Genomic DNA, 13,836 nt, shown 5'->3' on the forward strand with positions numbered 1-13,836 from the left:
AGGCTTATTTTTAATCTACTGAAAAACATCATGGTTTCGAGTCATGCTACCTAGAAAACAGGAAATGCTGCTTGTGGTTTCAGCCAAAAGTGGTCTGTTAAAAAGAGCACAGAGCAGCGTGCAGCAAACAACAGGGAGCTGACAAAAGATACAAAAAGCACAGTGGAAGTTTCACTTTGATCTGTGTGGATTTTTATATGATTTATCTGTAGTGAAATAATACTAATAATTATCACTGCTACATTTAAGTATGCATAATATTCTGTGAAAACAGATAAAAAACTGTTGTCATGATGACACATGGTGGATTACTGAAAAAAAAAAGCTGTGCGGGCATCAAGAGAAACTGAAAAGCAGCTGCCCTCAAGAGTCTCTGCATGGACATGCTGTAAATGCTCATATATCACTCAGTTACATGTGTCTGTGTTCTTGGATGCCCTGAGGTGCAGGGAACCATCAAGATGAAGTGGTGGGTGAAGCTGTGGGACTCCGGAAAGAAGTAATAGTTACTGACGGGCCAAGTGGTGTGTGGCTCTGGCAGTGGCTGAACAAAAACAATGAGGCTATAGAACAAGACATATGGTCATCCCCATCAGTTAGGTAATACATCACAGCATCTTCTGATGTGGTGTTCTACACATAATTAAATAGTTTGGTCAAAGTGCTGGACTTTGGTTTTGTAGAAGTAATCAATATCTTTGTAATCAATATCAATGTTTAGTATTAAGAAGGATGTAATTCAAAACATTTTGTAAATTAAATACTAGAAATGCATACTTCAAATTTCCACATAGTTAGATAAACTTGATCCACAACATGTAGTTTTCAAAATAAACATTTTTTTTTAAATTGCAGCTTTTAAATAAGTTTTCACATCACATATATGGATTTTCTTTCCTTATTTTTGACATTTAGTCAGATGCTCAGGTCTAATCTTTACATTGATGTCCACGCAAGACAAATAATTGTTCTCAGATCAAATGTGTCAGTGCTTAATGTTACTTTGATATGTCGTCGGATAATAAATGTAACTGTGAATCTAAATGTTGTCTTTAGATTTCGTGTCAAGCCTTAGCTACAGTTCAGCCACACAGTGAGCCATTTCCTGTGTTTGGGGTCACAGCCAAATTTAAACAAATTTCCAGCACAAAGTGAGAACATTCACAGATCTATTCTGAGGCTTTTTCACTTTAGTGCTGTATGAGAATATTTTATCTAACAATGGAATACATCATATATGTTTTTATCACGTATGGAGGAAAAATCTTAACATATTTCTTGTTATAACCAATCAAAAGCAAAAAAATACAAAGCTGTAAATTCTACAAAACTGATATTTATAAGGTAGAAACCCTGTGACCATTTAAACAACAATAAAAATGCACCTATGATTTCCATTATCCACTGGACATTAAAATAAATAAATGAATAAATAAATAAATAAATGAAAAGGCAGTATAAATGTGAATTCAGAGAGAGAGAGAGAGAGAGAGAGAGATACATCTGACTGACATTTACTTTAAAAAAATAAATAAATAAAATTGTGTTTCAGCTCAGACAGCACAAAGGACACTGCATAAGAACAACACATATGAACTTTTGTCCGATCAGACCAAGACATTGTGTTCAGATGGAGTCCAGAACAGGGCTACTGCTGTGATTGCAGAGTCCCTAAGGTAGGAGTATGATTATTTATTTATTTATTTTTAAGATTTAAAAATAACACTATGAATATCTGTAGATATAAAAATACTGGCTGGTAAGATGACTCCAAGTTTCCAGAGACCTGAGAGAAGAAGAACATTGCAACTTAATATGGTTTCACAGGACACTTTAAAAATGTCGTGAGAGTTTTCACAGAAGAAAATAGCAAAAACTATGAAGTGACTTACTGACTTGAAGCAAAAGAACACATTTGTATATTATAGATCTACTATGATGCATGTGAAACGCAACATGTGAAAGAAACCTATATGTGTTTGCCATGGACAGGAAATTTAATCACGTCAAACAACTGCTGTGGTCAAAGCTACAGAAACTGTTTGAGGTAGGTGTAAAAGCGAAGGAAGCACAGAGAGGTGACAGACAGAAAAAAAAGTCAGTGAAAAGCAGATCGTATCTGGTTTTAACTGCAGCTTCTATTTCTACATTTATTATTCATACAAAACACTTTGTGATCATCTGCATCACATCAGAGTGGATCAGAGTGCAGAGATGATGGGGCACACTTTGCTCTGCATGACGGGGTTTTTCTGTAAGTACATTTTTGATACTGTTTGAATCACATTGATCAATGAAAATATTTAATATTTGTTAGAATCACAGTGTATCACTGGTTTAAATTGTTTAACTGAGAGTTTAAACTGAGAATATTTGCATTTTTTGATGATTTTCAAAGCAAAATGTTGGTTTGTATCTTGGCTCAGTTTAGTGTGGAGCGTTTTGTTGGATACACCTTTGGGTTTTGCACTTGACTCATTTTTATTGTTTGAAATTTGTTACATTAATTTAAAATTTTTAGTTTTTTTGTTTCCTTACATTTTGAAATGTCCCAAAATTACTTTATATGCAATTATATGAAAATTCACCTTTGCAAAAAGCCCGAGGTCATCGTGAGTATTATTTTCTGTCAGTTTGAGCCTCATCACTTTTTCATCTTTACTTTAGTGCTCAGTACAGTCTTCTATGGAAATACTCAAGGTGAGATTTTTTCTTTTCTTCCTCTTTATAGAATATGTATAATATTGCTGGAGCACTTATGTATTATTTAATTTAACATATTAACATGTTAAATGAGCCCAAGTGTGTAATTGCATGAGCAGATGTTCCAGTCATTGATGAAGCAGACTGTGTATTTACTGAAGAGGTTGTTGCTTTCATCTAGAAGTTTCTTTTCTGTGTATGTATCTAATCCAGATGAAGGCACTCATGTGAAGACCAAAACACATATATCACCTACATTATTTAGGCTCTTTAATCTTGCCACCATGCAGTCCTTTTTTAATATTTAATATTAATATTTTAATATTACCCTTTAAAAAAAAAGAATATATATATATATATATATATATATATATATATATATATATATATATATACATATTTATTAGGGGTGCAACGATACACAAAATTCACGGTTCGGTTCGGTTCGATACTTTGGTGTCACGGTTCGATATTTTTTCGATACAAAAAAATGTTCATGCCTTTTTAATTTGTCATTTGTCATAACTTCTCCGTTTTGTGGTAAGCTTTTCTTTGGCTGTCACTTCTTCACCCTGACCTGTCTTATTTGGCTCAGAAAAACTGAAATATAAATCCTGCTGCTTTTACACACGCACTCACATAAGCTCAGCGATTCTCTGCGCGATCAACCTCTCACATGTTTAAGCTTGCTGTGGGAGATTTCACTTGTCATGTTTGCATAGTAAGCTAACGATTAATAAGACGATGTCAGAGGAATTGGTGCGCAAATTATCGTCACTCACAGATCAGTGCTGTCGCTCTCTATACACAGTTCGCATGATTGCAAAGTGAAAGCAAAAAAACAAGCGCAAATTCAAACGCGATTGCAATATGTCACATATTGACAGTGGCTCACCGATGCCAATGATATAATTACCCAGCTACATTTCTGAAAGAATGCAAAAGCATTGACATATTTTTCCTTCCTACAATAGCCCGACGGGCAGGGAAGAGATAGATTTTGGTAGCCCGACTGAAAAAAATCGCTAGCCCCAGGACGTCGGGCTAGCGATATTGCAAGCCCTGTATCTGATTGAGGAATCACTCATCTTTGGAAAAGAGAGTTTATTACAGAGAAATGTCTCTTTCCAAAATAAAAGCTATACTATCCGCTTCGTCTGGGCTATATTCTCAGCAGCATAAGGAGAATCATGTGCTAACAGCTGTCTAAATGACTCGGCTAAAGTTAGTAGCATGCTTGTTGTTTTTGTCTTTGCACTAGGATGATGTCGGCGTAAATGTGCAGTCATATTCGTTGTGTTCCCATTAGTGCTTTCAGGTTAATCTCGTTGAAATGACCTTAACGCCACAACACGGCAAATCTCCGTTAACGAGCTACCGCCGATCGCCCCGTGCATGGGGCTAGACGGCCAACACGTTAATGAGCTAACTGCGCTAACACACTAGTTCCCACCCATGTAATTGAGCATTGCATGGCACATCCAACATACTGTTTTACTTTAGTCCATGACTCGCTTACCTTCAGGGTCATACGTCACATGAAAACCAAAATAATTCCAAACGCCAGATCTGAATGAGGGTGGGGGAGGTGCCCTGCGCTCTTCCTTCTGACGATGCTGTCTGTGTTGAGCGCTCAGTGGATCTGCGCTCGACAGTGCAGCCTAGGCGGAGTAGTCGAACGCAGATTCACTGAGCGCTCAACACAGACAGCATCGTCAGAAGGAAAGTTGATAAAATAAATTACAAATGTTGTATTGTTCGATACATATGCGTACCGAACCGAAAGCACTGTATCGAACGGTTCAATATCGATACGAATATCGTGCAACGATACACAAAATTCACGGTTCGGTTCGGTTCGATACTTTGGTGTCACGGTTCGATATTTTTTCGATACAAAAAAAATGTTCATGCCTTTTTAATTTGTCATTTATTAAAATTATAAATATATATTTTAACTCAAAAGTACAGTTTTTAAATTTAACCCTAACCCTTGTGCGCGTTTTTTATTTTGACAGCGAATGCGCACCTGCGGACCACTTATGTGCAGCCCTGGTTATTTAGCTCGTCATATTGCAGCCACAGAAATTCTTTTGTCCATGAAACCATAAAGCTGCACTTTCGTTTTGCCTTATAGTCTGATTTGTCATAACTTCTCCGTTTTGTGGTAAGCTTTTCTTTGGCTGTCACTTCTTCACCCTGACCTGTCTTATTTGGCTCAGCAGAACTAAAATATATATCTGTCTGTGAAGGTTCTCAGTCATCCAGGTCATCGTAGTCAAATATATATCCTGCTGCTTTTACACACACGTTAACGAGCTAACTGCGCTAACACACTAGTTCCCACCCATGTAATTGAGCATTGCATGGCACATCCAACATACTGTTTTACTTTAGTCCATGACTCGCTTACCTTCAGGGCCATACGTCACATGAAAACCAAAATAATTCCAAACGCCAGATCTGAATGAGGGTGGGGGAGGTGCCCTGCGCTCTTCCGTCTGACTATGCTGTCTGTGTTGAGCGCTCAGTGGATCTGCGCAGCCTAGGCGGAGTAGTCGAACGCAGATTCACTGAGCGCTCAACACAGACAGCATCGTCAGAAGGAAAGTTGATAAAATAAATTACAAATGTTGTATTGTTCGATACATATGCGTACCGAACCGAAAGCACTGTATCGAACGGTTCAATATCGATACGAATATCGTTGCACCCGATACACAAAATTCACGGTTCGGTTCGATACTTTGGTGTCACGGTTCGATATTTTTTCGATACAAAAAAAATGTTCATGCCTTTTTAATTTGTCATTTATTAAAATTATAAATATATATATATACGAATATCGTTGCACCCCTAATATATATATATATATATATATATATATATATTAGCCTTAAACCATAGGTGTCAAACTCTGGCCCGCGGGCCAAATTTGGTCCGCAGCCTAATTACATTTGGCCCGCGAAGCCATACCAAATTACTATTAGAGCTGGCCTACTGGTATTATACAGCTAATATATATATTGTTTAGTATTGAGCTTTGCTTGTTCCATATTCAGTTTTCCAGCAAAACCTATTTGAGTCCATAAGAAAAGATTCATTCTTATATCTGGAGGAAGATTTTTTTTTCAATAAATATTAATGTTAGCCCGCGACTTTGTTCCAGTTTTGAATTTTGGCCCACTGTGTATTTGAGTTTGACACCCCTGCCTTAAACAGTTAATAGTAGTTATAAAACACTATAAATCAGATGTATGGGAACTTAAAGAAAAAGCAAGAGTAACTGACAAAACTGAGTCCAGTTTAATTTGTAACAGCACAATAACATCCATTGTTTATCAGTGACAATTTGACTTACAAATGTAAAAAACAAGTTTTGCTTTCATGACACAAATTAAAGCAATAATTCCTTCGATAACAGCAAAGTGACTGCAAAATAAACAGATGCACACAAACCAAAGCTGTTTGCAAGACTGACAGTGAGCACATAAACACACAGTCACTATATGTTATTTGCCTTTGTAAGTAGCTTGCAGCAGGAAGTTTTGTAATCAAATGACAGCTATTTACTTTGACCAGTTACTTCTGCATTTTCACGTTTACAAGAAGAACTCAGTTCTTCAGAGTTCTTTAACAATAAAAATTTTTTTTTAAAACTTAACAACTAATATTGTGATGATTTATTTATTGTACTGTCTGACAACTTTTGAATGTTATTTTCTTGGTTATGATGAGTGAAAGTTTGAGCTCAAGTCTTCTGTTAATGTTCTATATTCCTAGTTTCTCTGAGCATTATCATCTTTTGTGCTTCTTTTCTATGTTGTTTCCTCAGTCCCAGTGTCAAGTCTACGTGTCGTAGTCTGAGTCTCAGTTTGTGTGTTTTATTTTGATAATCTCCAGTCTCTTGTGTATTATGTTAACTTTCCCTTCCCCTGTCTTGTCAGTCTGACTCTGTTTAGCTGTGTCCCCCAGATGTGTCTACACTGCCTTAATTTCCTCCTGTGTATATTGTCTGTGTCTCGCTCTGTTCTTTGTTGCTTTGTTGTTCTTTGTTGCATTGTCCCCTCATGTTGAGAATTCTGTTTTTCCTTGTGGTTTCCAAACTTCCTGGTGCCCCATTTTCTAATTTCTGCCTTATGTGGTTTTTGTATTTTTGAGTTTAGAGCCTACAACAATAATGCTGCCTCTTTCAGATTACCCCTTCATCTCTGAGTCCTGCAATTGGCTCCTAATTTGCCTACCACACAGCCGGACTTGACACCCTGTAGTTGTGTTTTTTTCTTGTCCTGCAGACTTCTGACTAAAATGTGCTTGAGTTGTAGTTTCTTACTTTAGAGATTGTGATCACTATTTGATCCAACAGCTAATCTGTATTTTATTTCTAGATGTTGTCTGTCTGAACCAATCACATACTAAGTCAGCAGAGCTCTTTACAGCACAGCTCAGTGTAAAGCTGCCTCCTGCTGGTATGAATGTGCTGTCTGTTGTCAGGGTTGCCTTGGCATTTACTGTAAGTTCAAAAAATAAAAGAGAGAAAATTGAGTCAGAGTAACTCTGATGTTACCTGCATTCATTTGTTTTATGAAAGTAACACATCTTTCTTTATATATAATAATGGATTGGATTTATATAGCGCTTTTCAAGGCACCCAAAGCACTTTACAATACCACTATTCATTCACTCTCACATTCATACACTGGTGGAGGCAGCTACAGTTGTAGCCACAGCTGCCCTGGGGCAGACTGACAGAAGCGAGGCTGCGCCATCGGCCCCTCTGGCCAACACCAGTAGGCACGTAGGGTGAAGTATCTTGCCCAGGGACGCAACGACCAGGACAGAGAGCCCAGGGATCGAACCGGCGACCTTCCGGTTACAGATGCGATTCCCAACCCCCTGAGCCACGGTCGCCCCTATTGTGTCCCCTATATATATTGGCAGGGGGCACAATAGATTTGATTGTCATTAGCAATACACATAAAAATCATGATGCCTTTATAATGACTTTATAATCTCCTATTTTTTATGAGAACAGTTCCCATTAGGCCCACTGTGATCCTGCAACCAAACTCAATTCTGATACACTGGAGTGAAACAGTCACTGTCAGATGTGAGATTCAGGGAGGTGAAGGAGCTCAGTGGACGTATGAATGGAGAGCAGCCAAGTTAAACACACCTCCAACATCCAATGAATACAGAATCATCAGAGCTACTGCGTCTGACAGTGGAGGATACAGCTGCCGGGCCAGAAGGGACAGTTTCTTCACAGAGTGGAATGATATCATCACACTGACTGTATCATGTAAGTTCAACAATTTATATCCATAGACTCTTTATAAAGCAGCTTTTAAAAAAGAAAAAATACACTCACAGTGAAACTTCCAGGACAGAACAAACCATATCAGAGCTGCTTTGCAGCTTTAATGCATGAAAGATGAAATACAGAACACATGTTGGATCTGCCTCAGCTGCTCCACCACATCCAGTCTGATTGTTAAACTCTGGAAATGTTTTTCTGTGTCCATGCATGTTGTTGCCCACAGAAGGAATGTTTTATAGTAGAAGTCAGGTTTGTTCAGATTTTAGTTATTATGGTCACAGTGCATACTGCATCTTTTTTCCCCTCACAGCACTAATTTTATTGGAGCCTTTATTGTAGTCTGTTAGTATCTCCAGTTGTTGAGTTTTCTTCTCAGATTTCACTTAAATCCTGTTCTTTGTTTTTCTGGTTCTCTTGTATTTTGTATAAATTGGTCATTCTGCCTGAGCTGGGTACAAATCTGTAGATGGATGATGAAACTCCAATTTAGGTGAAACTGTCAAACAGAGCAGTTTTCAAAATAAAAGGTTTTATTAAAAAGATTCAACTCAAAGAGACAACTACCCTGCTCCATCACCCAACACAAAGGTATCAGCAAACTGAAAAGTGCTGGTAAAAAAAAAGAAAAAAAAAGTTAAAGTTAACCAGTGGTCTTTATAACAAACTAGGTTGAACAGTCAGGCTTTCTTTGGGTTAGCTGGCTCAATAAAATCTCAAAACACAAACAAAACAATGAAACAAATATCATAAAATCCATCCACCTTCTTCTGCTTATCTTTGTCAAAGTTGCAAGCGATGATAAAATTGTGATTAAAAACTATCAAGTAAATAAAATGGGAAAATGAAATGCAACATTTGTATAAATAATACAAGTGATCAATGATTACCTGATTAATAAACAGATAATCTTGCAAAAAGTCATTAATCGAGTGATTTGTTATCCAGAGGTGTAAAATAAACATTTTAATTCAAGTTATTTATTTTACTCATTTATTGCTGAGTGCACTCTCAGTGCTGCAGTTTTTTCTAAAGTGACAGCTCCACATCAGAGCTCTGAAACGTTTATTTCAATACATCATCAAATAAGAAATAAACATCAGTTACTGTCCCACAGCTTAATAATCAAAATCACTTTAATGTTCTCTGCAGATCAAAGTGAAATTAAATTGACTGATTGATCAGGTATTCTTGTTCTTGTAGCTGCAGTTCCAGAGTAAAGAGGCTCAGCAGCAGATTAAAATCAAGTTCAAAAAACCCAAAACATTTATGCATTTTATGCTTTGTGTTGCTGTAACGCTGTGATGTTAGTAAGGTACAGTTTACCAAGTTGTCCAACAGTGAATTTACATTTATGGCATTTATATCATGTTGTAAATAAAAGAATCAGTGAAAACTTCCAGCCAATTTTAAACCACAACTCTGCTAATAACCTGCTCACAACAAGGTTACGTTCAGCGGTTTAACCCTTGTATTATGTTGAAAAAAAATCACATTGATTATGTTGCGGGTCATTTTGACCCGTACTATGTAAATCCACTCAGAATTGTCAAAAAAGTACAATGAAACAATAGCAACTTTATTTTCCATTAGAAAAACATTTAGAACACAGACATACAACACAGTTTGAATTACCATAACTCTTTTTAAGAACAATTTAGCAAAAGTTTTTCCTTCTTTACAAACACATTTCTTTTGAACTTGCCCGATTTTCTCAGTTTTTCAGTGTTCAACATTTTCAATTTTGTCCACATGATGGACAGAATGTGACTGTGTGCTTTCTGCAGATGTACTTTTTGCATTTCTCACAAACAGTGCTTGTTTTAATGTCTTCTCGTGAGGGACAGACCTGGCATCTTTTCCGTTTCTTTACACCTGTATCCACTGGATCCACTGCAGATTGGTTGGATGGTGCACGCTTGACCTTTTCAATGACAGCTGCTGCTGCTGGGGATCGAGCTGGTCTGACTCGCATCTGGATCTTGGGAGTGACAAGGCTTTTTCCCAGTTCTTCCAGGAAAAGGCGACGTCGGTACAATTTACCCGCATTCCAATGTTGGTTGATTTCAGTCCACAGGACATAGGCATTGTAAGCAGACACATCCAAAATGTTGTAGAAAATTACCAAGGGCCAACGAGCTGTCTTGCGCTGGCAGCTGTATGTCGCTGTGACTTTGTCAAGATTGTCCACTCCTCCTTTGGTGGAGTTGTAGTCTAGGATCATTTGTGGTTTTTTGTCTTCTCTTGTGCTCAGAGATGCATCTGTGTGCATTGTGCTCATGACAAGAACATTCTTGTTTTTCTTTGGGCAATATGAAACCACTGTTGCTTTCTCAGTGAAAACAAATATTGAGGAATGCAGAGGTCTTCCCTGCATCTTCAAAATTTCACTGGGAAGTTCTGGCTTATTTCTTCTGATTGTTCCCAACATAGTCAGCTTTCTCTTCTGAAGTTCCTCTCCAAGCCAGTAGGATGTAAAGAAATTGTCACAGGTGATGTTATGCCCTTGCAGCCCTTCACTCATCTGCAGCACCACACGCATCCCCTGATTCTTCTCAGATGCTCCTCCAGGTAGCTTTCCAGTGTACACTTGCATATTCCATGCATAGCTAGATTTTGCATCACAGGCTGCCCATATTTTGATGCCATACTTGGCCGGCTTGTTGGGCATATACTGTCGGAAAGGACAGCGACCCCTGAATGGGACAAGGCGCTCATCAACAGTAACGTGGGGACCAGGGTTGTACAACAAAGGTAGAATTTCCACCCATTTATCCCATACATCTCTGATTGCAGCAAGTTTGTCTCTTTCACGTCGACCAGCTCTGGTTTCACGGTTGTCAAATCTGATCACACGAGATATCTTGAGAAATGTCTCCAAAGACATTGTTGCTCGAAAGATTGGCCTTCCATTCTCTTCATTCCATAGACTTGCAGTTGCTTCTCCCTTGGACCTGTATACTCCAGCTAATATCAGAATTCCAATATAAGCATGCAAGTCAGTCTGATCCAGTGGCTTCCATTTCTCTTGAAATACACGCCTCCCTTCCAGGTTAGTCATGTCCAGTATAATCCTCTCTATTGGAGGGGATATGAAGAGTTGAAATGCTGATTGAATATCATCAACTCGTGTGATGGCAAATCTTGTAGGACTAGGAGTCATTTTGATGATATTAGAAGATGACAGCCTGCCTTGACTTCGGTGTGGTGATAATGACCATTTTATATTACCATCTTTAGATGTCCATGTCTCCTCTGTGGATGATGATTGCTGCATTCCTTGGTTTTCATTTGATGTAGAGATGGCGGCACACTCTCCCTCAGAATCCTCCTCCTCGTCTGAAAATTGGCAGTCTGGATCATCAATAACATTGTCCTCGGCCTCTGAAAGATCCTCAGTCTCTGAAACATCTTCTTCTTCATCACTATCCCAGTTGAAAAGCAGTGATAAAGCTTCTTCAGTCGTCAACCTTCTGGAGCTCATTTTTGGTGTGTTGAAATGACATGAGAACAGTGACAAGAATAGGGGAGAGAAAGTTTCTTGCATGCACACCTGGGTCTGAATGTATATTCAGAAGCAGTCAAAACAAAGTACATCAAAGAGAAATGTTTATTTTGGATCTGAACAACTTTTAACTTACATAAAAGTGTGCGGGTCAAAATGACCCGCAACATCATCTTTGTATACAAACACTGCAGAGACATTCCAGGACACATCAAAGTGCCCATATTTTACACACCAGTTCATGACCCCAGATAAGGAAAAGTCATAAGCTTTCATGAAGAAAAAGAAAGGGTGACCTGTACTTTGGTCAACACAAAAACTGGAATGGGTCAAATTGACCCTTAACATAATAAGAAGGTTAAAGGACAAAAATACATTTTTGTTATCAGCTACAAAAAAGAGCATTAACTTTACAATTTTTCTATGCCGACCACGATCTCATATTGCATCTAGATTCAAGAAAAATTCTGTTACAATGAAAAGTTGTGGGTTTTGTTTTTAGTAAATAAATAGTAGTCTATGAAAGTTAAGCAGACTTGTTCCAACTTCATAAATATAAATAAAAGCTCAACGACTTAAATGTGATCAAACTATAACCATGAGCAGGATTCCAGTAGCTATACTAGAATAAGAAAGTCTGAGGATGTAACATAGGAAACCCAACCCAGAGGTACCTGCTGAAAAGCATAAAACCCAAAATGCCATAAAAAACCTGAGAGTCAAACAGAAAATGTTAAATATATGAACCTGAAAGTCCCGACTCAACACAGTAGATCAAAGAACCTGAAAGAGTTTAATGTGTGCATCACAGCAGTGATCTGAACATTATGACTTCATGTTGCAGCTCTTTACTGTCAGAAGACTTTTTTTTACAAGCTGACAAACTCAGAAATGTTCATGTTTCCACAATTCTGCTGACTCATTAGTATTTAAAAGAACTATTTCAAAGTGTTTAACTCTCATCTTCTCATCACTGATCAATAAACTCTCATACATACAGACTGAATTGTAGCAAAGCAAATATAAAATGTTCACAGTTGTGATCAAAATGAGTATTTTGTGTGACAATTGTACAGCGTGTTTTACTCCATCATCAAAGTTTGGTGTAACATTTCCATCTAGTTGTATAAATTGTTCTGATTCAGTCACTGACTTTTGTTCTTTTTCTAAACTGGGCAGCAGATAAACCAAAGGCCCAACTGAGAGCTGATAACACAGTTGTTCCAGTAGGGGGCAGTGTGACTCTGACCTGCTCTGTGAACCCATCATCAGCTGGATGGAAATACTACTGGTACAGAGATAATACCACAGTGGATGCAGTCTCCCTATCAAATGGACAAATCAGTGTCTCAGAAGGAGGAACCTACTGGTGCAGAGGAGGAAGAGGAAACCCAGTTTACTACACAGAGTACAGCGACTCAGTTAAGATTAAAAAAATTGGTGAGTTTGGATTTAGCAACCATGCTGAATAGATGAAGCTTTAGGATTGAACATGAATAGTCGTGTAAAATGTCTAAAGAATCAGTGTCAGGAATGTGATCCAAGGAGGGGAGACTAGGTGGGATTATGAATGTGAAACAACCACTTTCAGCAAATCTCCAAATCAACATAAATTCACAATTAGTTCTGTAGCAACTCTACAAGTAACACTGCAAGTAGTGTAGAACAGGAGTCACAACATAAACATAACAGATAAATAGAACAAACAGAAAACACATAGAAATAAGCTTTCAAAGAGAAACAACAACTAAAAGAGCAGTGAGAAAGCACTGAAACACAACTTCACAAAAAATGATTCATTACTTTCCAACAGGATCTGTCCTCACTGTGTCTCCATCATGGCTGAGTCCTGGAGCCTCAGTAACTCTGAACTGTGAGGTTGAACATCCGTCTGCAGGATGGAGCTTCTACTGGTATAAAGCTGTTCCTGATCTATCAGAGGAATCCTACAGTTATGATCTGCTACCTGATGGCATTGGGACTGCACAGGAGTCCTACATCATTCATGGACAGACACACACAGCAGGATATGTGTGCAGAGCTGGAAGAGGAGACCCAGAGTATCACACTGATCACAGTCAACCAAAGTTTGTCTGGTCTGCAAGGTTCAGTTTGTTTCTGTTTATCGTTTCATTGAGCCTGATATGATGTCATCATTTAATTCACCAACATCTCTCTCACTGTGATAAACCCATTTAAAAACTATTTTGAGAAGAAGAATCAATCTTTTCATTTCTGACTATGATCAAGCCAAACTGAATTTACTTGTTCCTTGTTTTGTTACCTTTTCCCTTTTAATTAAGTGATGGCA

The 13,836-nt window shown here is 38.0% G+C and overlaps 1 protein-coding gene and 1 long non-coding RNA gene across 2 annotated transcripts; one reads left to right on the forward strand and one right to left on the reverse strand.

Annotated features, from left to right (window-relative positions):
- The first annotated feature begins 1,851 nt into the window (after window positions 1–1,851).
- On the forward strand, window positions 1,852–7,999 carry LOC120737770. The gene is made up of 3 exons (XR_005696834.1): window positions 1,852–2,254; window positions 2,668–2,700; window positions 7,739–7,999. It is a non-coding gene; the product is annotated as an uncharacterized LOC120737770 (long non-coding RNA).
- Window positions 8,000–9,688: 1,689 nt separating this feature from the next.
- On the reverse strand, window positions 9,689–11,645 carry LOC120737769 (piggyBac transposable element-derived protein 4-like). Its single transcript, XM_040038630.1, has one exon. The coding sequence runs from the start codon at window positions 11,565–11,567 to the stop codon at window positions 9,759–9,761; it is 1,809 nt and encodes a 602-aa protein (XP_039894564.1). The 5' UTR covers window positions 11,568–11,645; the 3' UTR covers window positions 9,689–9,758.
- Between the last annotated feature and the right edge of the window lie 2,191 nt (window positions 11,646–13,836).

This window comes from Simochromis diagramma, unplaced genomic scaffold, assembly GCF_900408965.1.
Source record: "Simochromis diagramma unplaced genomic scaffold, fSimDia1.1 OVJJ01000458.1, whole genome shotgun sequence".
NCBI lineage: Eukaryota > Metazoa > Chordata > Actinopteri > Cichliformes > Cichlidae > Simochromis > Simochromis diagramma.